General features: G+C 38.5%; 1 protein-coding gene across 2 annotated transcripts in view; it reads right to left on the bottom strand.

Moving 5' to 3' along the window:
* The window catches only part of LOC140319388 (dedicator of cytokinesis protein 9), a 71,287-nt gene that overhangs the window by 24,247 nt on the left and 19,087 nt on the right, over positions 1-27,953 (bottom strand). The window contains exons 1-11 of one of the 2 annotated variants that reach the window (XM_072396998.1): positions 21,446-21,722; positions 17,947-18,063; positions 11,758-11,847; positions 9,904-9,986; positions 8,983-9,052; positions 6,798-6,893; positions 5,628-5,762; positions 2,501-2,675; positions 1,564-1,616; positions 773-847; positions 542-682 (exon numbers count right to left, since the gene is read on the bottom strand). In XM_072396998.1, the coding sequence (XP_072253099.1) occupies positions 542-682; positions 773-847; positions 1,564-1,616; positions 2,501-2,675; positions 5,628-5,762; positions 6,798-6,893; positions 8,983-9,052; positions 9,904-9,986; positions 11,758-11,847; positions 17,947-18,063; positions 21,446-21,559 (1,149 nt within the window). In that variant the 5' untranslated portion in view covers positions 21,560-21,722. Of the gene's footprint in view, positions 1-541; positions 683-772; positions 848-1,563; positions 1,617-2,500; positions 2,676-5,627; positions 5,763-6,797; positions 6,894-8,982; positions 9,053-9,903; positions 9,987-11,757; positions 11,848-17,946; positions 18,064-21,445; positions 21,723-27,953 lie in introns of those variants that run through there. The other variant, XM_072396997.1, reaches the window with a different exon arrangement.

Here is a 27,953-nt window from a genome sequence, read left to right as displayed (position 1 = left end):
CCACTTTTCATGATGCTAATGATGCACTGATTCAATACAATTCAATTCAATACACTCAATTTGATTCAATACACCAGATTTAGCACCATGTAACTTTACATAAACACAGTTTTCACATAGATAGATACACACAGCACTGGTATCAGCTGATGTCTCGTAATAAACATCAATGGGGTAAACTTTAGTTTTGTGGATGCATAATTCAAAATGGTTATTATAACTTATATACATTTCAGTGGAGGGAGTAGGGGGAACACACGTCAAAATATCTGCTCTGCGAGAGTGTGGAAAGAGAACGTGGACGTTTTAATAGACAATCTCTGCTGGGAGGGACAGCAGGACATCAGACTTCATTACAAAGACTGTTCAACATTTCTGAGCCAGTAGCCCGGTTGCTATGCCAACAGGAGTCCTTCAGCAACTCAGTAATGAGAGAGCCCATCCGGTTGCTGTAACAAACCATCTCATCTGCTTTAAGTGAGCCGGGCAATGATATATCTGCTATTCGGAGGCTTTAGTGGCCAGAGGAAGACAGCCTTACGTTTGTTGTTGGTCCCTCCTCGTTCTCTGCCACACAGCTTTGCAGATTAAATGCGAGGTCGTTGCAGTTCACCAGAACACGCTTGCCAAACTTCTCCTCAAACTGCTTCACATCTGGCTCTATTCCTGAGAAGTCAAGTTTCTACAAACAGCACATTTAAAGGTGATGGATTTAATGAGCGAGCGTTGTATTGTAAAAAAGTGAACTTCATTGTGTGTTACGTCGAATTACCTGCGTGTCTGGGTCCAGGGTGAACAGCTTCAGTCTCGTCTCATTCTTCATCCTTGACTCTATGTCTCTTGAGCTCTAAAGATGGAGAAAGGCACTTTCTAAGTTAAAACACAAACCGTGTGAAGAGTTTCATTCTCATTTGGTTTTATCATTAGATTTTTTTTTTATTTCGCACCCAACTGGAAGTGAAGCTTCATACTTTAAGAATGAATCGTTCTGGGCAGACAGGCTCAGTGGTAAGACTCAGGTGGTGCCAGCATTGATTTCAGTGGAGCACACTGCAACCTGTCAAACTGTTTTCCACCATCATTTTCAAAGCACATATGTCTTTACTGTAATATACTAAGTGGTATAACAGCATGAGAACTTTTCCTCTAAAACTCTACACCTCAAAACTTTTTCAACCTTCACCTAGTTAATCATTTTACCGACTGTTTTTTCATCCACTAAAATCTTTGGAACTCACTTTCATCAAGTTGTCAGCTTTATTCCTCACTGGATAATATAGATGGCGCTGGATGCATGTCTAAAGGTCTGATATTTAGTTTGCAGATTTAGTTTTTGGATGCAACTCACACTCTGAAGGGAAAATACATATTATATATTATCCAAGACCAAAAGGTCAGTATTTAAGGCCAGATTAGATCTACAACAACGAATGAATCACTGAGAAATTAGGTGTGTAATTCTTCACTCTAAATTGACGCCACATGTTTGTGGCATTTTTTAGTTTCTCTTCACAGGAACAGAAATGTAGTCGTGCACAGAACAGCTTAGAAAGGATGACCTACCTGAAAGCTGTCCATGCTGCCAGAGGAACTGTCTGACTTTCCAAGATCATCATCTTTAAGAAAATAACAAGTCACAAGATGCAGGGCAAAGACATACAAATTGTAAAAAAAATCATGGCATTGTAAAACCATCTTAATAATTTTCTGTCATGTTAAAGTTCAGTAAACAGTAATTCAACTGTGAAGACATCACAGGGATTGGGGGGTATTGGAAGTCTCCCTGGAAAATTTCAAGAGAGCTCCCAGATATTCTCGAACAGAATGCTTATTTTTTTCCCCTTGCATGCACAGGATAATTAATAAAAGCTGAGGAGTCAGAAAGATTAGTGGAGCATTTTACTCAAAGAAAATCAGCCTTGCTCCTATGTGGCTAAGCCTCATATGAGGGGAGGTGAGCATTAAAAGCCTGGGTGGTCTGGTATTACATATCACACTAGTCTACTGAGCCAGAACTAGGGAGTGACTGTATTTAAAAAAAAAAAAAAAAACTAAAAAAAAACATCAACTACACAAAGCATCCAAGATAAATTATGCTGATAATAATTTGTGGATTTACTAGTTTTGATAACATTTTCCCTCTTAAGCACTTGGCTTACATAGTTTCTAGATTAGGCCGTTTCTCGAAGTGTTGCTGTAATGACGTTTTGATCAGTCATTAAAGTTTCAGACATACCAAGATCTTTTCTAATTTTAGAGATGCCACAAATTAGTCTATTAATTATTGCTTATTGTGTCTATTGGCGTATTTAAATAAAGAAAAGATTGCGACCAAACTAAAACAATGATATTATTCATTAAGTATTTTGGCCAATGCGTTGATTAAAAAATGTAATATTTTCAGGTGAAATGTATCCTCTTTTCAATAAACTGGGTAATATTTTGACTGAATGGAAACTAGTACTCAGTATAACATGAGAAGATATAGACAGACACACACCATCATGAAGGTCTCCATTTCTCTTCTCTTGCATTGCGATCTCAAAGCTGGTGTGCAAGATCTTATTGAGCGTGTTGATCCAGTCCTCCATCTCTGTTTCACTGTCTGCTGCCAGCAGGTAGGTACTCTTGTCCTGCATCTTCAGCTCAAAAGCAAACCTCCGAACCTTGTTGTTCTGCGGCGACGACACAAAGAACTGTCTTAAACACCAGTCAAATGAAACAAACTGCAACTTAAAAGAACAAAACTAAATTCTGAACAAAGACAACTTGTTACTGGGAAGAAAGAATATCCTTGTATCTGACTGAAAGATCGACTGACTGAGGAATGTTTTATCTCCCACTCCAAAGCAAACACAGACCCACTGCCCAGCCAGCAGAAGGCAGAAGGTGTTTAGTTTTATGATTTAAATCAGAGTTTGCCTCATTTTAATTCCACCCTCGACCTCACTGGACTGCATTGGCTGTTTAAGCTTCTGAAAACACAGATCTAGCAACATTCAAATCTCTCCCGAAAAAAATATTAAAAAATGAATTAAAAACATTTTGTTGATGCAAAAAATACACAATAAGTGAGTCATTCTTGGAGAGATCTCATCTGCAGATTGAATTTTTGCTGTCGCTGTAAACAAATGGAAACAAAACGAGCTGAGGAGTCCAATATGGTTGGCAGGGCTGTAGCAGAGACTTTCTGAAGTAGGATGGAGCAGCAGAAATTGAGGTAAATCAACAGAGCCAAAAATATGACCTCAATCAGCAATGAAGAGTGAAGTCATTGCTCCATTTAGGCTTTTATGTCACCCTTTTACAGTCCATTCAAAACTGACTGAAACATTCAAAACCAGCTGCACTTTGTCTGTGACACAACAACTCTGCTGAGGTCTGATCCTCAATATGGATGTAAATTAAATATTCAAGTGGTGTTTCTTTTAGGAGAATGGGAAATTCGTCTCATTAATATCAGCATCTGGGGGACTGTAAGTCTGTGGTTTTGATCTGTAGCTTACAAACAGTATAGAAACAGTAGAGCGGGAGTGAAGGGGAGGGAGAGTCAGTATCTGCAGGCTGGCTTAGTAAACATTGTGAGCAGTGTTTAGGACAGAAATAAAACTGGTGTCTCAAAAGACAGACTTAATCATCACCATCGTGATAGGTGGGAGGACTTTTCTAGACAACACAGCGGCACACACTTTCAGACAAATGGATCGGGCCGTCCTGAAAGTTATTTTTACAGTGCTGAGAGGACAAAAGAGAAAACTTCTGGCTGATCGAACGACAGAAGTCTTCGCATTTTGGAGCTCCTTGTTCGTTTACGAGGATTGCTGACCACCTAATTAATATAGGACAAAATGCCATACATTTTAAGTGCAGCAGCACTTTGAGGCTCAGCATGAAGTCACTTCACATGCAATCCCAGCTGCACCATGACCATCTGCAGTTCTACTCACGGAGCAGCTTCTTCTGCTAGAGTTTAAGTCATACAAGTGTATTTTTAGAAAGAGCAGAAGAGCTGGTGAGTTTCTAAAATCTGATGGAAAATATGATCAGCGGACATGTGACTTTTAGATCCCTTCATTTATGCCATATCCTACTTATCACAAGGCTCTGGGGGAAAGAAGAACAACCAAAAAAGTTTGAGTGGCTATTGAAAAGCTCTTCTTTGTGGGTCAGTAGTCACGTATATGCTATTTCTACACAAAAAACAGCAAGTTTAAACATTTATTCTTAAATGTAGGTGGAAAAGCTAAATCAAGCTAATTTAATAGTTTCCCATAGTAATAGTGGGTTTACTCTCAGTGCTCTGAGATACACAACGTATTCAAAACCAGTCCAGAAACTACCTCCAAGGAGACATGCCTGGAGCTACACCGACACGAAGCAATGGTGCTACACTGTATTCTATAGGCTGTGTTGGGCCACAGTTTCTGATAATCATGACTTTTTGTGATCACTGGGCTATTTTATCATTTTTGAGCAGGACAGAGAAAGAGCTGCCAGTTATCTTTGAGACAAGTAAAATCAAGAAATCTTTATCTTTAATCTTTCTTTTTTTTTTAGTCTGGGAGACGTTTTGGTCTGTTTCAGAGCCTGCCAATGAAATGTCAGTAAATGTGTGTTTCTGTAATGGAAAATGGAGCTATGCCCACTTTGCAGCTCCAGATGTTGCACCATCAGTGAATATAGCCAGTTGTCCATATTGTGTTCCAAATGATGCCGATCAGATCCGTAACAGAGTTGGTGTCGTCAATATCAGAGCCAGATGGTGTGGTTGCTAAACGCGTGCTTCCTTAGAAAAAATAAATAAATAAGAAACGGGGCTATTTCCTAAAGCCCAGACAATAGCTTCCTCATTGAAGATTAGCATGTGCATGCGATTGTTGCGTTCCCATCAATACCAATTGGAGCCGAAGCCAATAAATACCTGCAGCCATCTCGTGCTGAACTGAATGTCGATCAAACCCTTTCTCAATATACTCAAAAGCCAGATGTTAGCAGGCGTTAACAGGTCTGTGCTCTTGTCTAATCTGGGAGAAAAAACAGACAATATGTTTGTACGAAAACTGCACGTTAAGGGACACTGATAAAACTTCCTAACATCTTGAAGCACTCAAACAAAATGCACCCTTCTTCTCTTCCATATGACAGCAACCTGATCACCCTGATTAATGTCAGCTGGGTCCCTCACAGGTAAAAATCCAGTCCTTTTCATCTATTGAGATGATAGACAGATGATAGTGCACCTGGGAAGTCTTAAGCCGACCATCAGATGTTAGCTCGTGGTATTGATTATGAGGCCAGAGGAAAGCGCTCGGAAGTGAGACCTCGGCATCCACCTTGTTGCAACATGTGAGCGTCAGCAGAAAAACACGGCCTTGGGGAGGAGAGAGCTCAGGTTTCAAGGAATGAAGAGGAGACTACATGAGAAATACATCAATTGAACCAAGAATAGGAAGTTGCTTTGTCTGTATTGTCAGTTTGTTCTTGGTAAGTTGCATCAGGTACCAGGTTACATCATCAGCAAACAAGTCACCAGCAGGGATATCCTGTTTGGCAAAACTTGTAATGGGCCATTTTGGTTCAGTGAGCTTTAACAATCATTGCCTTTGTGCCAGAGATAACAAGCATACCTGAACCACACCCATACAGGAGTCCAGGAAAATGGTTCCTTTGGGCTCTTTGGAGATCTTCTCATCCTTGTAGAAGTTTAAGTTATATGAGCCATCCCCGAGCTGGGTTAAGTGGAAATACCTCCTCTTGAACGACTGAAATGATGACAATAAATAACACTATAGTGTTAACCACTGGAAATGAAAAAGTAACAATTAGGTAGCAACAATTTAAAGTTGTCCTCATCCGCTGTGTATTATAGCTTAAACCAAGGGCTCTTACTAAGCAGTTACAGTGAAACAAATATAAACTGTTCACAGTTATATATTAATGCGCTGGCTTAGTCTGAAATTAAGTGAGCATACATTGCCTATCATTTGTTTGTAAGAAACTAGAATATATACAACAGGGAACAATGACATGAATTGATAGCTGGAGAGTCTAGTTATCAGGTTTACTCTAAAATTACATTCAGTGTTTGCCAAATCATATTTCAAGTTTGTCCTATTTACCAGAGTATTGAACATTGTGTGCATGAGAACCTTTCAGAATGGTAATGATTACCAAAGATGTTAGTCAGACCCTCAGGGTTAAATGAAGAACATAAAGTCAGGTCTTTTGAAAAAAAATGTGTACTTTGGTTGCAAAACAAGTAAAAATCATGAAATAATCATTCTATTTAGTCTTTGGCGAATGACCGTGGTATGAGCAGGACAACGTGCTTTGAGATGTCCATTATCAGGAATTAGTAAACTCTGCAGAGGCAGCCCTTTGCCTCCATGTCCTCTTATTAATTCCCAATAATGGACACCCTGTAAGGCATTATCTCTTACGTAAAAAACTGCACTCCAAGCTTTGAAAAGCTTTCCTAGAAGCTAGCATTTCCTAGAAGACTGGTTAACAGCAAAGATGAAATCATATTTGGATCAGGATAAAAAAAGGACAAGATGGACAACTGTACAGTCTCTTACTAATATGTTACAGACAAGAAACCAGAAAACCCTCCCAAGATTTATATATAAGACTTACACAAGATGTTACATCTTTAAAAAAAACCTGAAATCAATTAATCCTCCAATTATATTTTTTTTCCTATTCCATAAGACAAAGAAAAGAAGAGGCAGCAAGTTGTTAAAGGCATCTTTGTTAAAAAATGTCAGTTCTTAGTCTGCTTATCACTGCTTTCTCACCCTCATGGTCACGCTGATGGCACTGTTCATGTTTCCTTTGTACAACCAGCCATGTTTGGAAATCCCGCCTTTCTGGGATCCCAAGGAGGCTGTATCCTGTGGGAGACAAAGTCAAAAGCTCAGACAATTTAAAACACACATCAATGGAAAGAGCGTGCCTCTTAGCAAGCCTTAAAATCTGTGTTTTTCATAAAAGGTTGAAAAATAGCTCCATCATGTGTGTCTGTTGTTGTCGGCTGGCAACCACATTACTAATAAAACAAGTGAAACAACTGAGATTAGGGGTCCAAGCGAACTGTGTGATCTTTAAAAAAAAACATCCAAACTGTAAAATACATTCATATATCAAAAAAACATTCTAAAATTTTGCTTTAAAAGATTTAATTTGAACATTTTTGCAGTGGAGCATCATAAGAATAATATCATGTCACCAAGGAGTGCATCCCGCCAAAGCCTTGCCTTGCTGTGCAAAAAGCTTTTGATCTTGTGGTTTGAGATGACACAGAACCCAAGGCTGTGCAGGGCTGTCTCAGTCCAAACAAGCAGTCAGAAGAACATAAAACAAACTATGACTGTTAAACTAAATAAATATGTCGATCTTCAGAGCTGCCCAACAACACGTGAATACTAGTCATCTAACACCATTAACATGGGTAAAGGCATGAGATCACGCCTTTCACATATGACAAAACATAAAGCTACCATGACCCAGCCCCTCTCGTGATCTGTAAAAATAAACCAATTAGGAGAGTAACGATAGAGGAGCAGATGGGGACAAACTGTACAGCCCAGTCCTGGTTTACATCAACCATGCATGTAAAAAAAGTGTCTTTTTGCAGCTGGGACTTCTCTCCTTTGAAAGACCACAGTTAAAAAAAACAACAACAATATCATGACAATTCTACACCGTGAGAAGACTGAATGGCCTTTCAAGATGTCCTTTTCCTGGTCCAGTTTCACTTATTCTTTTTCTCGCAGTAAAAGGGGAAAAAGTGTTGGCAAGGCTTCTACTGTAAATGCAGCAGACAGAGCTGAAAAGCACCTGGGAAGGTTCAAAGCCTGTTTGTTCTCATCATTGTCTAGACAGAAATCACCAGTCGAAGCCAGAGAGGATGAAAAGTCACTGAGTTCAGTATCTCTGAACTCCAGTTTGCTACGGGGGAATTTGTCTGGACTGACAAAAAAAAAAAGAAAATTGTTGTGAAGTCAGAGAAAATGCCCAAAGAGAGAATGAACTAAGTCACACAACCGATGTTACGCCTTGTCCAAAGCCCACAATTATAACAAATGTCATTTGTATCTGTTTCTTTCATCGGCACAATGTACCTTCCTGTTAAATAAACCCAGGGTGAATATTGCTCAGAGAGCTGTATAAGAGGTGATTTGCATCTGGTCATTAGTTGTGTTGAAGTTTTGCCCCTCCTGTCCTGTCAGATGTAAAGTTGACTGCAAGATGGAGCAGAACCTAATGGACCTCCTTCAATCACAGCTGTATTAGCTTACATACACTCGAATGGAAAATAAACCTTTTGTTGTTCTCAGAAAAGCTCCAAAGATCATGTCCTGCATTTCACTTCACATTCAAGGCTGCTTTCTTGTCTGTAGGAGGCACAGTTTCACATACTTGAGGAGGACAAGTTGGGATCACCATAATACATCTTCTCAAGTTGTGTGACCTTGTAATGTTGTATCTCCCAGATAACATTTCTTTCTGCAACAACTTAGTATTATCTCTGCTGTTTTGAACACTGTCAGGTGACTTATGTTGCAGAGTCCTACAAGCAATTCCAAAGACAACAAATACTCTTTTAATCTGTTACGAGACAACACACCCACACTGTCATGCATGAATGAACATGAGATGAAAAGAGCCAAATGCTGCATTGAAGCTTTGAAACCTAATTGTGTGTGTGTGTCTTAGAAAATACAATGAAAATAGGAAAGGCTGAAGTGTTAAGTAACAGATTGGAATAAGCGATATATAGTGTTTAAAGGGCAAGGTCATAACAAAATATTTCTCAGATTCAATATTTGATATGCTTTCTTTTTGCTTTTTTCAATTAAAGAAAGAGTTGAAACGGTTTGCAAATGTGAACCAATTTTTTTTCTATCTTACAGACAGAAAACAACTGATGTTACTTCGTATGTTTCAAATATTTGAAAATGAAGAAAGATGCAAACTCACCTCGTCTTTATCGACATCCTCGTCCACTTCAAATACGTGGACGGCCAGTTTATCAGGCCGGGATACTTTGCTGTCGAAAAAGTACATATCAAGAAATCTGTTCAAATTTTCAAGACATTTCTGTTCAAACAGTTTGACTGAGATCATGGGATTTTTCCACCTTGTGCTTTTTCACTTCTTTTTAAAAGGGATTATGTATTCTTCGGCCTTCTCGAGAGAGTCAGAAAAAAAAAAAAGGAGTGCAAATGCAATTACCAGGAAAGTTGAAATGCAGCACTTACAGTAACTGCTCGTGGACACATGCTAGATGCATACCGCCTGCTTGAAAATGAGCATGAGTCAAAGGTAAAAGTCACTTTAACTTTAACAGTGCAAAGATTTTAACAGGCGCTCTGTGTCACGCTGCATTATCTCAACTTCCCCAGATTCAGTAAAGTGACAAAACACTTGGCTGCAGCTGCCCCGTGAAGGCTGCTGTCCGCTCATATTCTAGCACGTGAACTGTAAAATAGATATTCTTCGGGGAAGAGGCTTGAGCTGATGACACAATCTCTGGACAATGAGGGTGTTTTCCACACTAGTTACATTCGGAAAGTCACGCAGTGCACTGTAAAAAGGAAACACTCTTTTGCAAGGAAATTAGACTTATTTGTATCCTGAGTTTCCTTGTAATTAAGTCACAGGAGTATTGTGTCCTGAGCAGGAAACTAAGTGGAGGACAGCTTGACTATTTGACCTGAAAACACAAAACCTCGTGTGACTGGGCGTGCAAAGTGTGCTTCAGCTTAAAAAACTTTGGTATGATGGGCAAGTAAAAACAGGTACTCTTTAATACATGGATGCCAATGTCATGGCACACTACAAAGTTACCTCTGTGAACGTAGATTACAGTAAAACTGAGGATTAAAACTAAAGACTTACTTTGGAAGCTGACGAAAATCACCGGAGTAGTCATCATACTTGTAGTTGACGACATGCCAGTCAGACTTGTATGTCTTAATGCACTGAGGAGACAACAACACAGGGCAGTAGCAGTTAAAGGCTGTTTTTAAGCATCAGTTTCCTTAAATACAGCTGGACTAAATGTAACATTTTTTGATTCTTAATCACTCCAAAAGGTAAAATAATTTACTGCTGGCAGGAAAGAAGGTTTAAATATCAAAAATGGTAGTGTGTGTTTACTTGTCAATTTCCCAACTTGTAGCCCTTGAAAATGTATTTTACTCAGGTGCACACAAAAAAGCAACTGTGGCATTTAGTTGGAAGAATTCTAAAAATTGGATTTACTTTATTTCCTCTCCTCTACACAACAGACCGGTTGCTACATGAAGTGGATGGATGGTTACTTTGGGAATGTTGGATCATCTGCAAATGACCCTGAAACATAGTCATGTACTTTAAAACACTTTATCAGAACTGCTGGTAAGATAGTCGAAAAACAATGGAAAAACCTTCCCCTCGTTTTTTCCCCCGATTTGGAGAATTTAAACATCGCCCAACTAACAGTTTGTCCTTCACACCTCCTTTACAATTTCCTTACACAACATGTAGTTATTTTCTGGCACAATCTGACCTTTAGAGTCTTAGAATCTTCAAATGTCAGCATACAGCTCATCAGTAAAAAAACGTATTAACAAGACGATAGTTTGACAAAAGGTTGGGAATTCTTCAGATAAATAAGTGCAGAAAGAATAAAAAAAAAATGACAAGAAGCTATTTTTGGGAAAATTTAGAGAAAAATAGGAGTGTATGGTGACTCCTCCATCAGAAGGGAGTGTACCACCATCTTTCTTAACTTGGAAAGGAGACATCTGTTCATTGTTAGAGACAGCTCACTGGTATCTGTTCTACAGCAAGACACACCGTTTACAAGAACTGCTCCTGCTGGGAGATGAAATGCAACCTGAACAGGAGGCGAATTTGAAGCGGAGAGGCTGTTGATCTCAGCAGCTGTCCTGCTGATGTCACACAACACTAGCCCCGTGTCTTGATATCTTTATGACTTCAGAAACAGCTCTCTAATCGCTGACCTCTGTGACCGGAAAGGTGAACTGTCAGCGGACAGCTAGTGTGTGGCTTTCAAAAGACAGTGAGAGCAATGTGTCTGGGCTAAATTGTAACCGGTATTTTAAATCAGCAACATCTGAAAAATATTTTATACATACAGCTCATCTTCATTGTCCTTCGCTACCACGAAACGGTTATTTAAGCTTTGAAAAACACTGACAAAAAACACATGATAGTAGACATGTTCAAGATCCACCACAGAGACAGATAACAACATAAATCAACACTGACAGAAAATAAGCAAAAGTCTCATTATCTTATGAATTAATTACACTGTATCATGTCAATGTGAACTGGATAAACAGATACCACGAGGAAACTAGAGTACTAATAGTGCTTGTGCCTCAAGTAATAATCTTTAATCAGCCTATTTACCACTTTGCAAGTGCCACTGTAGTGCAGTACTTCGTGTGTTTAGTTAATGTGATCTTCTGATCCGTTTGTGTGACTTTTCACTTCTTTTCAACTTCTACGGTTGATTTAATTGTCGATATTTCTTTAATCTGTTTCAGTGCTTGTTATTTGTACTCTGCTCATACAGGAAACACAAAGCAATGGAGATTTCACGGACTTTAAATCAAAGCTTGATGCTGTCAAAGGTCCATTTCTGTGGGAGCAGTGCTCATATTTTCCTATCTAGTACTTCATTGCTCACACTGAATTTCTGATTGAGTAATCACGTTTTCAGGACCTTTAAAGTCCACCTACCTCTTGGACAAACAGACTCTGGGCCTCCCTCTCTGCATTCTCAGGCACTGTTGGGTACAGAGTTCTCCCGTGGCGCCTCAAAGTTGAAATCTGTGAAACATAGCAAGAGCAAGAGAAATATAATGGGGCAATTACAGAAGGTTACAAAGCATGGTCTACATTAGTAACAATGAAATTGAAACAAAATGTAGAAGAGCAAGGCATCCTTTACGCAACTATTACAGTATATTGACACAGTGACTATGGGTGGTCTTTTAAATAGCATTGTATTTTAAAGAATGGACCAATATCTATAGGGTTTAAAAGATGCAAGTAGTGACCAGCCCAGCATACCTGTATGGAGCCATTTCAGGGTCACAATGATTGTTAATTTGAAACAAATGTTTTACATACAAATACTCCTTACCTCTCACTAATGACTGCAATAACTAACTACAGACGTATCGACACATGCATGCTCAAAACAATGGCAACAGGCTACTTTCACTTCAGATAGGATGCTTGGTAAAAATGGGAAAGACACTTAATCGAATGATTTTTGCACGCTTACATTATTCGATAGTGTGAGATTACTGTGGTGGTTGTGAGATTATGTTAAAAGTTGTCCTGTGCAGTCTATAACAGCATAATTACTAAACAAGGGTTTAAATATGACAGATGTCATGTGATCATATTTGTCATATTAAATATATCTGAGCTTTTCAGAGAATGATGAGTCGTCCCAGGTTTAATCAGGATATAGTCGCTGACATGAATGTTGCTTACAAGCTGGAAACTGAGATGTGTCATGAATAGAGACATTATAAGGGAGCTTATCAGTTTTCACATGTATGAAGTGCCTACAGTTAATTCTACAATTTTAACTGTGGTATTTAATTGACTCCTAGTAAAAAAAAAAGGGGGCTGGGGTTAAAAAAAATCAAGACAAGGCACAGTTCAAACTTGTAAAAAGCTATTAAAGAAAGAAAATCTTAGTCGTGTGAAAGCTGGAGATAAATTGCTGGGGTGAAAATTACAGCTATGAGCAAAAATTGTACTATCAGGTCTTAGAGAGAGGATTAATTCTCATTTTAAAAATAGTACATCTGACCACTTATAATCCCTTCAGGCAAAAATGAAAACTAAATGCAACCATTCAGCGATCCATTCAGCTGACTTTGCTAAAAGAAAGTAAGTGGCTTCTGGCTTTGTGCAAGTCAAATGCTTGTCAGCTGTAAGTGTGAGATGCATTTGTTTTGTGGGAGGGCTGCAAAAAGTATAGTGATTCCTTTTCATTCACTGAGATGAAAAGTGCGTTGAACAGAAAAAAAGACTCCATCTACTGCAAATTCAAACAGTTCTTACTAAATAATCTGTGAATTTACTGGAGATAGAAACATAAATCAAGAGCTTGCAACATATTAGCAATTATTATTACAAGCAGCTAAATGTTTTTATGAATAATTAAAGTGCAATTTAGGGAACTAATGGTTTTTGTTAGGTTTCTGGCTTCAAAAACAATCTGTAAAACATCTGCTTATGATCTATAAATACATGGTTTATTGTGTATAAGATTTCCTGTATTTGCAACAGACTGTCAATACATTGTCAGAATTACACTTCATTCTGCCATTGTGTGAGTAAATGGGCATTTCGAGCTATTTTTATCCCTTAGTCACTAAGTTTTATCCTGCTGCCAATGAAATGCTAAAAACAGCTTTAACATTGTATCAAAGCTCTATAATTTAAAAAAAAAATTATTAGAAACTATGTTTTGACCAGTATATAACTGCTGCTAATAAATATAATAAACCACTTTGACTTTGACCAGCCTTATTAACCTCATAAAGACGTACAACAGGAACACTGTTCAGAGGGCTGTAAAGAAGATTGGCTCAACATGTTTGAGAATTGAAGAATCAAAACTATCAAGTATTGAACGAAGAGGCAAAGGGAAGGCAGAAAACAAAAATAAACAATTTAATGCCTGATCACGAAGGGGGAATTTAAGGTTTTGGAGAGACACCAAAGTCACTACAGTAGTTTTCAAATTGGCGCACCATATAGATGCAGGTATTTTCGACATAATGAATCATTTGCATTTGAAGTGGTTACATCCTCCAACTTTCCTACTAGATGCGAGTAACTAATGTTCCTTTAGGACAGTATCAAAATAAGAAAGTGCGAACAAATAGCAGTAAGTTACACAACAGACATGACTTAGCAAACCACTGTCTTTTCTTGATATCTAGAAATACAAAAATTAAAACTGCTGTCTTTGCCTCCCTCACACTCATTAACTCCACTCACACTTTATGGCTCGAGACAAAGTTCTGATTGTGTCATACCAAGCTCTTAAATTTCCCCTTCCTGTCAGCTAGCGAGGTTTCCTGCAGGAAAAAATATCATCTTTACATTCCAGGCAGCAGAAATAAACATGTATAGTGGTATGAAGGAGCCAGGAAGAGGGGAACAGGAAACACAACTACAAGTTGTCACAGAAAGCTAGGACATTTTCTCATTCAAAAAAATCCAAATTAGGATAGCATATGTCCGTGCTAAGCAGGAATTAATCACTTACTGATTCACAATGTCATTGTCTTTTCACAAACTTGAGTTTAAGACTCAACCACCAGGCCAACAACTCCAAATACAGTCAAAGCAGTGCAAAGGGTTAAAAACTAAAATGGCAGGAACACTATTTACTTATTTCAGAATTAATTCATAACTAAGTTACATGCTAAACTAAGTAACTTATTAACATTAATTGATCTTTGAATAACCCTAACCACGTCCACAGTGACACTAAGGGAAATAATTATCATCAGACTCAGACCTGTGTCAAAAGTCTCGTAAATGATTCCACTCCAGCCACTCCAACCTCCTGTTGCAGACTTGCAAGCTCATAAGTTATAAACCAATGCGTGTCTCTTGAGAGTTTCCAACATTATTTCAATGTCTGGAGCATAATGGTACTAATACTAATGGACACCTTGTGCATAAGGTGGAAATGCTACGTTAATGTGATTTGCATTAATGTAGGTGGGTGTCTCTTTTCTCTGATGGACCAATCTTAAAATGTACAAATGAGAAAAACCTGTTGAAAAATGTGGTTGAAGTAACAGCCTAAAAATATCAGATTTTTTGGCTTTAGGGTGGCTATGTGCTTACATAGCATTTATCTGGCTCCAAGACTGGCTGACTGTACTGACAGATTATTGACCAACACTCAAAGGGATGCTGTCAGCATCCAGAGCAAAAGCAGACTGAGATGACATAAACTGTGCCTTACAAACATCAGTGCATGATGTTTTTGTGCTGAACCAAAGGGAAAAGATAAAGTGGAGGCCTGATAGAGATTTCTAATTCTGAAAAAGGGACAACAAAAATAGATGGTGGAGCTCTTTCTGGCTATTTTTCAGAGGTGACTTATGGCTTAGTAAGGTCTCTGCATGACCAAACACAGGCAGTACACCTTTCTAACTCAGACACAAACACTAAAAGCTGATTGCAGCCTTGCCCGAACATGAGTCTGAGGACGCAGAAACAGATGTTAAGTTCAATCACTGTGCCTCCAGTATCTTATTCTTTTTTTCTCAGTCAGCCTCACCTGTCAGTCCCTAACAACACACTATTTGTGTGTCACACTGGCATGTTATGTTCGTAACAGCAGGCTGAGAAGACAAAGTCAAGGCTGCTCCGCTGTTACTTAACACCCAGCTGCCACTTCTTTCAAACTCTAACAACTACAACTACTATCCAGAGTTAAACCCAAGGTTAAAACCCTTAGCAAATCTGCCTTTGAAAAAAACCCAAACAAAAATAAATCATAGACATATCCTGTACAGCCTTCATCGTCATTTATGGTAGTTTGTAAAGTATACCGAGAGGAGACCAGTGAAAGATTATTTTCTATATATATATATAAGCAGAAGTCCTCATTAAACACTGTGTTTAGTTATCTGGGAGCGAAGAGATTTTACATTTGTATTTCAGATGTTTTTAGCCTTTAACTCTTTGTGGTGGTCCTCAAGCTGTTCTGATTACTTTTTAAAGAGTGGAGGTGGGGGTAATGCCAGCTCCAAAGATTTGAACATTGCATTGACACAAGAAAATCACTGCCTCTGACAGTGGTCCTGGTGCTGTTACTGATCGGTGTGTAGGTCAGACTATAAATGGGACAACAATTTGAATCAATGTCTATTTCACATTCATAAAACTCAGTATAAACAAACAGTCACAGTCAAGTTTCACCCATTCTGCAAAAGACACAAACCTGATACAGGCACATCAATAAATGAGTAAATAAATAAAAGCTGAGGTTAGGGATGGGATTTGAGAACTAGTTTCAAATTTTCTAAAGCATCAAAGTTGTATGTTTCTGTAGTTATCAATTCATTCATTGATGCAGGCAGATGCTCTGTTTACCAGCAGAGCAGATCAGACCATCTGTTCAGTAAATATTCCGAGTTATAATAACATCACCACCATGCTTAAAACATTTTTGTTAGACTAAGAAAACACAAATTAAAACAACTAATTTCTACCATTTTAAGTGTTGACCAATCAACTGTTGCTACATTAGCTCTTCTTCTGGCTCTGTCATCTGACCACTCAGCTGAACCCCTTTACACTTACCGCACAGGCAGGTGAAGTAATGAGTGAGGAAAGAGTTTATGGTCACAAAAAAGAAAAGCTTGCACTCTTTCTCAAGAGTAGACAAGTTAGGTTGCACTGGCTTCTGTAGTCTGTTGTGGAAATAATGCACCAAAAGGGATTTTTTTTTTTTTTTATCATAGGGGGCTATAGTGATTTAGAATTGTCGAGTTGCATGTTGATATTTTCCATTCATCTGTTTAAAATTGTTTTCACATCATCTGAATGAAGTTGAAAAAGATGCTAAACCCAGAGTTTAGTGCTGATCTTGCAACTTACTACAAAACTGAGCTGGTGTTAATCAGGTGTGTAACAGTAAACACAGTTTTAAGAACGGAATAGCAAGCAAAATAAATGAGGCAAATAACATTTTAACCATGAACTTGAAAAATAATGGTTAAGAAACATTGCCTCCTCGGACAATAATTCTTACTGTAAAAGTTAATGCATATAGACGGTGGAAAATTGCCAAAAAGTAAAGATAGAAGCTAATCCTCCTAGCGTGCTATAACTAACAGACAATTACTGGTGTGCTTCCAAAATGTTCCCAATAGAAGAGGGAGTATGTTGATAAATGGACAGAACAAAAGTCTCACACAGAAAGGAATGTCCCGTACCTGAACTGTAACATCTGTTACAGTAAACTGCACATACCTTATTCAAATCCCTTCTGCTTTTGCCATCCTAACTTCAGATAGTGTGGGCACTCAGATGTAAGATGGTAAAGTCTTCATGGAGAGTGAAATAAAAACTTTGCCCTCTGAAGGGATTTCTATAACAATGCAAGACCGAGACTATGAAATTCTGAATGCACAGTTGGGAGACAGAGTAGTGGGGTCAGATTTGAGGATATGCCGTTCGCCTCATTGTTGCTCTTGGGAAGGACATCCTTCAAAGAACTCTCATTTCCTGAAGTACCAACCACCGGGCCAGATTTCCATTTTAGATTTTCCATCCGCAGCAGCGTGGAAAGTGTGAGAGAGTTTACGTCCTGCAGTGTGGCCAGAGATAACGCTTGCTCTGTCACAACATAACAGACAGATCGAGCCAATTAAACAAATGGCCCCTGACCCCTCTCTCGCTACGGCATAGAATGATGTAAACAAAAGGAAAGCCTTCGGGAACGACCCCACCCAGTTTTCACAACCATAGCCACGCCTGGGCCAGAGGAAAGACTGCAAAAGCTAAACAAACAAAACAAAGAAAAGGCTCAAATTGATAAGTAAATAATGTTGTAAAGATAACAATAAATGGGTTGGCCTTCAACAGTTATGAAGCATATTTGCAGAAATTTCTGTTTAATAGTTAAATACACAGTTAAGCTGTATAACTTATCTGATTATCTATAAAATCAATGAGCTATTTTTCTTCCAACGGGATTTTTTTCCCCACAGCAGTGTGTATTCTCCCTCCATTGCTACTATGAAGCACACAAAACCACTAAATCTACACCACTTTCACGGTTACAACTTTACTCCACACCAAATTTGCCAGAGAGCCAGATTTACCGCAGTGAGCATGCATGTGACTTTGACCAAAACACATGAAACCCACCTCAAAGTCCTCAAGGGGGAACTGCAGCATGTCTCTGAGGACATCGCTAAGGATCTGTGTCTTTTTCTGCACAAGCACATTTTCGTAATCCAGCGGCTCGATCACCTTCGGTTTCACCTAAAAGATAAAAAAAAAACAACAACAAACACATAAAACACTGTTATGGGGACATTTGAGGAAGACAGATTCATTAAAGAGATGATGACAAAACTTGATGACATATACAATCTCCAGTTGGATACAACTCAGGTATCAACAATTTTTTGATAAAACACATTTGTGCTTATTGCAGCATGCCCAGTGGTATTATGCCACAAAGATAGATCAATACATTTATTAGATATAAACCAGCTGTTTCTATTTAAATGGCTGCTTTGAGGGTCTCTGACAGCACAACACTGCTTCATGTGTGTGTGTGTGTAATGCCTTTGTATTTATGTTGCTCACCTTCTGGCTGATATTGGCAAAGTCAAACGGTACAACAGTTAATGGGCATATGATTTGACAGTTTCTTGTGTAAATGTATGCGTGAATTTGACCAACTGGTGGTGAGGAAGAGACATGGAACTGGGTGAAAAAAAAAATCAGGGGGCTGTTGCCATTAGAATGTAGTTCTAATAGCTGCCATCGCATCTAATAGCAGAAGAAGAAGAAAAGAAGATGAGGGAGAGGTATGAAGGTAGAAACACTACAGGTGTCTGCGCAGGATAGTTGCATGGCTGTCACTAATCCCTAGTTCTTCTGCCTTTTAAGGCTTTATCTGGTAACATTAAAAAAAGTAGTTAAAATGAATAAAATGACATAAATCAATTTAGGCGAGGATATTTAGTTTTTTAATTGAATAGTAAACTGAACACAATAAATGCAGCTTTGATTATGCTTCAGAAACTACTGCCTCAGAAACTACTGCACAGTCCATTCAACAGAGAAATATGAAAATCCACATTAAATGAGAACAAAGAAAAAGGCTTTCATACAAAATATTCTGACCATCTTGCTCACTAAGCATGAAACTACCAGAACAGAGTACGTATTTTGACCTTAAGCCTGTCAAAATGAAGAAACAAGAAGTACTGTGCAAAACCATATGCAGGACAGGAGATCACACAGATCTACCCAGACTGATCCAACTCTGCTGTCACTTTTAATATATAACGACAAGATAATCGATATGTGTCAGATACTTTGTTACAAATCATTCAGGACTCCATATGCCCAGAGAAAATACATCTGCTTCAGCCATGGGAAGATCTTGATGAGCTTAAACCTTTGTGTGAGGAAACGCACATTACTGACATGGTTTCACACTCCACTTCATCCGTATCCAGCGCCATCATAGGTTACTGCATTAAGTAAGTATCCTTCACATTTTGTGATGAGAATTTATAGTCAGAAGTCACTGCAAGCTTGGAAATGCTGTTTTGCAATTAACTTGTTTACACATGATTATGCTATTGTGAATTTATGATACATTGTGGTATCTCCAAACTGTTAAACAACTTTCACGCTAACCTTCCATGGCAAAGGCTGTAAGCTGTAAAGATATAGTGGCCATTAGATGGAGAGCAAGTTGTCAACACTACAAACTGATGGGACCGGAGGACGAATCTAACAGCCAGGGAGACGGCGAAGTGAAAAATTAATACTGACACATTCAAGTCAAGTCACCCAGACTTCAGGGCTGAGCGACAGCATGTCTCCCTCATTGCCTCCACATCTGGTACTGATAATACTTGCATGATCTCATTGAAAGAGTCATGGATATCAAGATGTTTAAATACACGTCATCAGTGGAGAGAGGAGGCCGGATCTGGTATCAGTTTCTAGGACAAGGAGGGGATAGCAGAGCAGAGATGGTGCTGCCATTACTATCATCAAAAGCAGGTTGTGACACTATCATATCACGTTTTTATTCAGAGCTTTATCTGAACATTACACACACATTAAATGCAATATTGTCTAAACAAAGAGAAAAGGTTCATTTATGGATGGAGAGATTGCTTTGTGTAGTCAAGTAAAGTAAGTCTGGAATTCATGACATGTGCAATATAGGATGTATGTCTGTGTGTCACGTATAATCACCAAAGCTTCATGCACTAAATACCAAATCGTTATGTACATCAGATACACAGAACTGCAGTGTCATTGCTGAGCAAAGCCCAGGAAACAAGTACAGACATAGCTAAATCAGGAGCTTTACTAAAACGTATTGCAAAGAACTCTCCGGAAGGTTTGGATGAAGAGAGAAGGAAGTGAATCATGTAAAATCAACACCAACACCATCACTCATAAACAAAGTGGCAAGGTCATCAAAATGCTACTGCCGCAAATACCTGAAGAAGCTGAGGCACTCAAAACCAAACATTCAGCTGCTTAAGAGTGCTGATATTTAAACAATGTAGCTGTTGAAAGATTTGACCCCACAACCGTTATGGTGAACTTTTCCCACCAGTGATGCATTCCTGAACCTGCTCTGTTGTTGCTTACTTTCTTCTTCCGTCTGGGTTCATCCACATCGCTTTGTCAGTGGCTCACGGTGGTCAACCACACAGTGCACTCAGCACTGAGTAGGAAAGCGGATATTTGTGTGCGAGAGCTTGGTCATCCTCCCCTGTCCACAGAGCTGACCATAGTCAACGGACCTAAACCCGAAATTTACAGTACTGCAGTTAGATTAAGCCTTAAGGAAGGTATTTAAAAAACCCTGGTTGAGAATACATTTTGAAGACTAATAGAAATGCGTTACTTTCAATCAGAATTGAATTTCTGGTTTTGTTCTACAATACACGATACGCAGATTCAATTCCAGCATTTCAGTATTGTTGGAGAAGAACATAGCAGGCTCTATTTTCAAAATGTGTATACTTAAGTCAACTCACAGTCACCCCACGAAGGGGCATACAAACTCATGAAGCCATCTCCTTTCTACTCCCTCTCTACAGTGATCCAGCAGCTGTTTAGCTGCAGCTCCCACTCCTCCCATCACTGCACCCTCACACAGCCTGAAACAATGGTGCTGTGTAGTGCCTCTCTACTAACTGATAGATTCAATCTTTTGCCAGTGACTGTTCAGATGACTCTGTGAAGCCCCAACCACGAGACACCCTCATCACAGAAAAAAGGAAATTATCACTGTCACCCCCGACGACTTTTGAGCCAAATAAAAGGTTTTATAGGCCGAGGCAGTCTTAAAAAATGAACTTGAAGAGCATGAGTGCTGATTTTCCTGCAGGTAGTAAAGTGCTGTTAAAGTTCAACATTCCTCCAGGCTGGTGCTTGCACTGCAAATTTTAAATGTGAGTTGGCAGCGTGGTGTGCAATGAAAAAGAAGAAGAAGAAAAAAAAAAAATCAGACGCTCACATGACACCTGCTTCAGGGCTTTATAATTGTGGTTAACCTATACAGCACAATGTGCTGAAAGATGTTTTAGTTGATGAGAACAATTATGTCAAAACTACAATATACTCATACAGTTAGTGAATTCCTTCAATGACTTACCACCACCTGTGGCACTGAATCTACCTCAGCTTCAGCTGCAGTCAACCTCTTGTACTGCTGTGGGCTCTCAATCACCAATTCCTTCTTTGGAGTTTTACTAGCCCTTCCTTGCATTGTCAACAGCTGTGGTGAGATATCTCCGAGTTAGATCCCAAAGAGAGGTGGACAGCAAGCATATCAGTCAGAAAAAAATCCTTGTGTGGAGAAAAGTTTGTATTTCTCCTTCTCAGACTCTAGCTCAAGCTCAGCTCAGACTGCACTGACTGAGAGCAGTTGACTCACACCCAGACTGAGGAGATGGCCCCTCCTACACTCAACTGTGCGGCCTGAGGGAGTTAAACACCCTCTCACCCACATATACACACACAAAGACGTTATCGGACCCCACACAATCCACCTGTACTGTGACAGAGGGCTGACAATGGAAGACAAAAGAAACACATTCCTCACATATTACAAGTCTGGTCAGGGACAGTAGACGCCTTGCGAGGGACAGCTGAAATGTGAGCTGGTTTCAACCTCATCAAGAGGGACAAATTTGAGAAGACTTAGACAACAATGGAGTAGTTGTAATGATGAATCAGATGCAGGATTTTAGCCCTGATTTTACACTTATTAGCCCTGATTACTTACACTCTAATTGGGGCTTCAGAAGCTAAATTCACAAATCTTTACCCACAATAATTCCAAAAGACCAGTAACTGAGGGCCCCTTCATTCCAATCTACGTCAGCGTGTATGACACATAATCATTAATCTGTGAAGTTTTTACTCCTGGCCTGCACAGAGTTGAAATTAAGTCCAGCTTCTGTCTCGCTGCTTGTTGGTGCAATTGCTCGAGGGGCATTCCATCATGAAGCAGTTCCATCTACCCACCAAGGAGTGGGCCTGACTTAAACAGATTCCTCTGGTGGGCCACCACAGGGGAGGATGTTATCTTTTCACGCCTGTGTCTAAGCTCAAGGCGAGGGGGAGGGCAGCTACTCCCCTACCACTGTCACATGCTCCTATACGCCCCACACAGAGATAGATAATTAAAAAGTCAATATGAGGACATTAGTAAGAATATTTTCCCATGGAAACAGTACCTAACAGTGTAAAAAAATGTATGTAGAATTACATACAATAATGATGTAGATGTTGGTTAGAATTCAACAGAATTCAGTAAAATAAACATGCAAGTATTGTACAATCAAGACAATTTACTCTACCTTACAATTGGTAAATAATTGGTAAATATGGTAAAATATTGGTAAAAAAAAAAAAAAAAAAAAAAAAAAACACCAGGGTTTGATATCAGTAACATTTGACCACAAACTGCTACTGTTACCATTGCTTTAGATTTTTCAAGGGCATTTTGTTGACCTCACTAATATACTTTTATAGTTTGAATACTGTAATTTCGCTTATCATAGTCTTTTCAGACTGCTTTGGAAATGGTGGCAGAAAACAGTCCAAAGTGAATCGACTGCTTTGCTTTGAGCTGACAGCGGTGACATGATAGCTAAAAACAGGTTCTTAGTAAAAAAAATGTTGATGTATCTTGCAAAAGCTCTGTCTGTTGTCCTGCCTAAACATATATGAGATTATCAAGACTAGTCTAATCTGTGTGTTTAGTAGACAGAGACACCTGGGATGTCTTCAGAATTAGCCTAATTTAGCTCATCTGGCTCAGCCTTGAAGAAGGGATTAGCATTGGCCCATCAAAGGTCAAAACTGTCTTCCAGTTTTTCTTGCTTCAAAAATCTCCAAATCAGTTTAGTCTCAATGGAAAAGTTGATTCCACCGAGTCATTTCAGGCTTTTGAAATGAGCACATCACAAGCTGGATGGTTCTTCTTCTCTTTAACGTGGAGGACAAGGTGTCCTGAGATCTCCATAAAGAGCTACAAATTTAGATTTTTCTGACCACAGAACAGTTTTCCTCTCTGCCTCAGGCCATGGCCCAGCAGTGTGCCTGGATCATGTTCGCATCTGGCTTTTTCTTTGCATGACAGAGCTTTAACCTACATTTGTGAACGGAACAATGAATTGTGTTCACAGTCAGCCATCACTGGAAGTGCTCCTGAGTCTATGCAATGATTTTCATGATAGAATCATGCCTTTTTTTCTTTTTTTTTTTTAATGCAGTGTTGCTTGAAGGGCCCAATATTATGGGCAACCAGTATTGATTTTCAGTCATATCACTATGCACAGAGATGTCTTCAGATTTTCTGAATACTGTTATGATATTATGTACTGTAGATGGTGAGAATCATTAGTCTATAATTACTCCACAGTGCATGCATAAAGTTTTTTTTTTGTGCTGCTGTCATCAAATTCAAGATGGGCTAGTATATTTTATGAAACAATAGAATTGTAGCCAGTTGATATGTTGTATCATGAATAAAATAGTGGTTTATGAGATTTGAAAATAGTTACATTCTGATTTTATTTACATTGCACAGTGTCTTAACTTTTTTTTTTTTTTTTTTTTTTTTAAACGGGGTTAGACTTGCAGTATTTTAGATATCTCACATCTGCAAAAGACCCTTTCAGACAGAGAAACCATGCTGGAGGTGTAGCACAGTGCTCACATTTTTCAACTTGCAGCTTAAATCAAATTCCATGGAAGCAAACCCAGACATATTTCTTTGGTCAAGCTGGCACAGTGATCTAAGCAGGAAGGCCTGCTGAGCGCCTTTTACTGACAGAACAAATGCTCAAGTTGCTTCATGCAAACTGAGAGGATCTTTGGGAAAATTTCAAATCAAAATATTCTTACAAGCCATCATTTAAGTAATATTTATGCTGACTTGCCATTTCATTTTCTTTTCTTCACATAAATTGTTGAACAAATGAGAGATGTGCACAGTGATCAAGAGCTCTGGAACTTGTCTTAAACAGGCAAGCAAACACTCTTTATTTTTCTGATGTAATTCATTAAAAGCTTACATTCTTGTCCCCTGGAGCAATTTAGGAATTTATGGGCTTCAGTTTTGTGTCATCGCTGCTCCATTTTATGACAAAAATGGGAGGAGACACTAACAAAGGAATCAAATTCACTATAACACATCTTCTTTCACAATAACACAATTATACAACACATTTCTATGTCTTTACACATAACAAAGACTGTTTCATTATAATGTTTTTGAATTACCTAACCACTGACAATAAATTACTATTTAACATATTCCCCATTAGTCAAATTTAATTAGTTGATAATCACAATATCTATCCTTTTCGGGTTATACATTCACCAGAAATTGGCCAATACAAAAAAAGCAAAAACATTTCTGTTCATACCGCTGGGATAGGCCCCAGCCCCCCCGACACCCGACAATTGGATTAAGCGGGTACAGAAAATGGATGGTTGGATGGATTTCTGTTAATTAAATAAAACTTTATTGTTAAAAACTCATTCTAATTAGTAAGACATTACCCACATATATCAAGCTGTGGGATGAGAGTATGAGTGGTGTTTATTACATAATAAGCCGTTGGAGCCACAGCAAAACAGGGTGTAACCTGGAATGTAACAAAACACACCACCCCACTACATCTGTAGGGCCAGGACCCACAATCCTGCAGTCTGTTTACCGTCTATCAACCAGAACACTCAACTGAGAAATAGATTTTAACATGGGGCTAATAATTACACCATACCTATAAATTACATCACTGTAGAAAGATGTAGAGTTCTACGGTGGCATGAAAATTAACAGGATGTAATCTTAAAGAAAGAGTCATCTTACACACGGCTATGGAAAATAAAGATATTCCAGCTTACGACACCATAACAATGAGCTTAGCATTAACCTTAGAGTAATACACATCTTTGTTATAATAGTAAAGGCTTTCAGAAACTGAGAGCTTAAAACTCTCTATTGATCAGCAAGTCTTAAATGTGACTGCAAATATTGATTAAAACAAATGCTGCTCTAAGATTAGTGGGAAAATCAAACTGCTGTTGCCAGAATGTCTTATAAGAAGATAAGCTTAAGTGCGGGAGATAAACTTTGCCAATATCAGTCAGAAGGTGAGCAACATAAAGACAAAGGCAGTACACACACACACGAATCAGTGTTGTGATGTCAGAGACCCTCAAACTGTTTTTATAAGTAAGAAGCAACTATCAAGAAAAAACAGTAACACAGTACATCACAGTATATTGTTGCTCTGTGTTCAGTCCATCAGGCTAAACATCAAAACTACTGGGAGACTGATTTCAGTAGTTGTCTAGTCCCTTCAGGAATGCAGAAATGAACATTTTATGTGTGCAACGTCGGTCATCTTTCAAATCAAAGAAATCAAACATCTGCTTTGGAGATTATATAATTTAGGATGTATATAAGGGACTACTGCATCGTTATGTATAGAGGAAATTACATGTTGGAACCAAATGGGACCTTATCAGTAATGTGTGAATTCTTTCTGGTTGACATCATGCAGGCTTTGTTTGGCATTTCTTGAACTCCCTTAAACCATATACTGTAAACGTGTTCTCATTTGGCACAGTTCATTAGAAACTAAGCATTCATTGTTTAAGTTAGAGGTAGCACTCCCTTGAAATAATTAGACAAACACCCCTTCATCTTCCACATAGCTGACATCCCCACTTTTTCTTCCATTCCTTGCCAGAACATTCCTCTGATAAACCAGCAGTGATTTTTAACACTGTTTCTATGGGCATCAACTATGCCATAGAAAGAGTAAACATGCCAAATCTTTACAAAGACCCAAACCTTTCTAAAGAGCTATCTAATTTTTAACTAAAATCAGAGACTTTTACTTTTTAAAACTTTTTATTAAAATCAGAGATTACGTGCTTTTATGAGGAAGGAAAAGGTTGAGCTGGTGTAATCAGAGGGTAAAATAAAAGAGGAATAAACAACTAAAACACTTCAATGTCTCATGATTGGTCTCCCACAGACCACTTTGTCTGTGTGCATGTAGATAAATATGTGCTTGGCCTAAGATCGTCTATTGTGAATAGTCTATTGTCTACTGTTTAAATTCCCTGAAATAATAACTTGCTGCAATCAGAAGGAATTACATAAGCACACATTATGGTTTATCTTTTTTTATAACCACGCTTAATGGATTAAAAGCATGCAACTGTCGTCAAAGTACACCAAATTTAGACGTTTTGCACATAGATAAGTGATGTAAATGATAATGTCATGAAACTAACATGACATTAACAGGTTATATGATTGTTAGTGAATACATGCTGCTTTCTTTGTAAACTTATGGTTACAGCCTGCAATCACATCCGGATTAAAATGACCATTTAAAAGACAAGAAAAGACAAGAAATTATATACTTATCCCTATTACCTCAATCAAAACATCAATATTTGCCTTCTCCTATTTTTGTAAACTGGAGCTGAAGCAGATAAATACTCACAGCGACTGCAGTATCTCTTTTTTTTTGTGTAAAAGGCTGATGGTGAACTTTTGTAGCATTGGTAGCCCAGAAGCTATGCAATAGCAGTTTTTTTTCTTTAGTAAAATAATGGTAGTAATTGTGTATCTTTGGCAGTAGTACAGTGGTACCAACTTAGCAACTTTGTCACATGACTTAGTTTCTTCTCAGGCCACTTCAGCATTTTTTCTCCTGAAAAGTAACTAGTAACAAATCTTGCAACTTGTGAGACATATCGCCATGCTGTCACACAAGGGTGATGGCTTTGTCCTGCTGCAGAAACACTGTTCTCACTTTCCTTTCTACTCTGTGGCAGAAAGAAAAAGCACCTCTGAAATGCTTCTCTGTCACTGACTGGATATCTTATCCTTGATAATGGTGGTGCACAGGGCTTGAGAAAGTTTTTCGAAACATTCTGTTGATTCTCACTGTCTCTTTGATTGGTACATGAAACTATGAACTTTTCGATCAGGGTTCCATTACTTTCCCTAGGAAACAGTATGCAACATTATTAGCATGGGTAATAGTACTGAGATGGTTAGTAAAATTTTGAGAAGTAGCTTCAGCGAGTTAACTAAACAACAGAGTAAAATGACTTTACAATTTGTGCATATGATAAATAGCTCATTGTACTTAATATGTGTGTTTTGGTGATTTATAAGAATTGCTACTGCTTCAAAATTCTTCAAAACAGGAATTTCTGATACCCCACTGTGAATAATGAAACATTTCTTTCACCCAATTGTCCTCCAATCTTCACTAAAATCAGCAGTGAACTCTATCTGTCGACATCATATGTCCCCGGATGATAAGTAAAGGGTCCTCTCCAGTGCCTCTACAGGAGGCAGGATCCAGGAGTAAACATAAAGCAAATCTGTGTAATTTAGTGTAATTAAACCATAAAAAAACAAAGTGCAATTTATCATTAAACACCACAGAGAAATCAGTGATTTACACTGGTAATGACAGCTAACACAGATTTCGTTTAAGCTTTCATCGAACACATTTGTCTAGATTGTGTCACTTATGTCACAAACACACATACTCATAAAATTTCTGCGGCTAAAACATTAATTGAATCAGCCAGTAGCTTATGCTAAC

Source organism: Leuresthes tenuis, unplaced genomic scaffold (assembly GCF_036924035.1).
Source record: "Leuresthes tenuis unplaced genomic scaffold, fLeuTen1.0.hap1 SCAF_12, whole genome shotgun sequence".
NCBI classification, from domain to species: Eukaryota; Metazoa; Chordata; class Actinopteri; order Atheriniformes; family Atherinopsidae; genus Leuresthes; species Leuresthes tenuis.
Note: the sequence above shows the minus strand (reverse complement) of the source record. Positions and strands in the feature narration are given on the sequence as shown.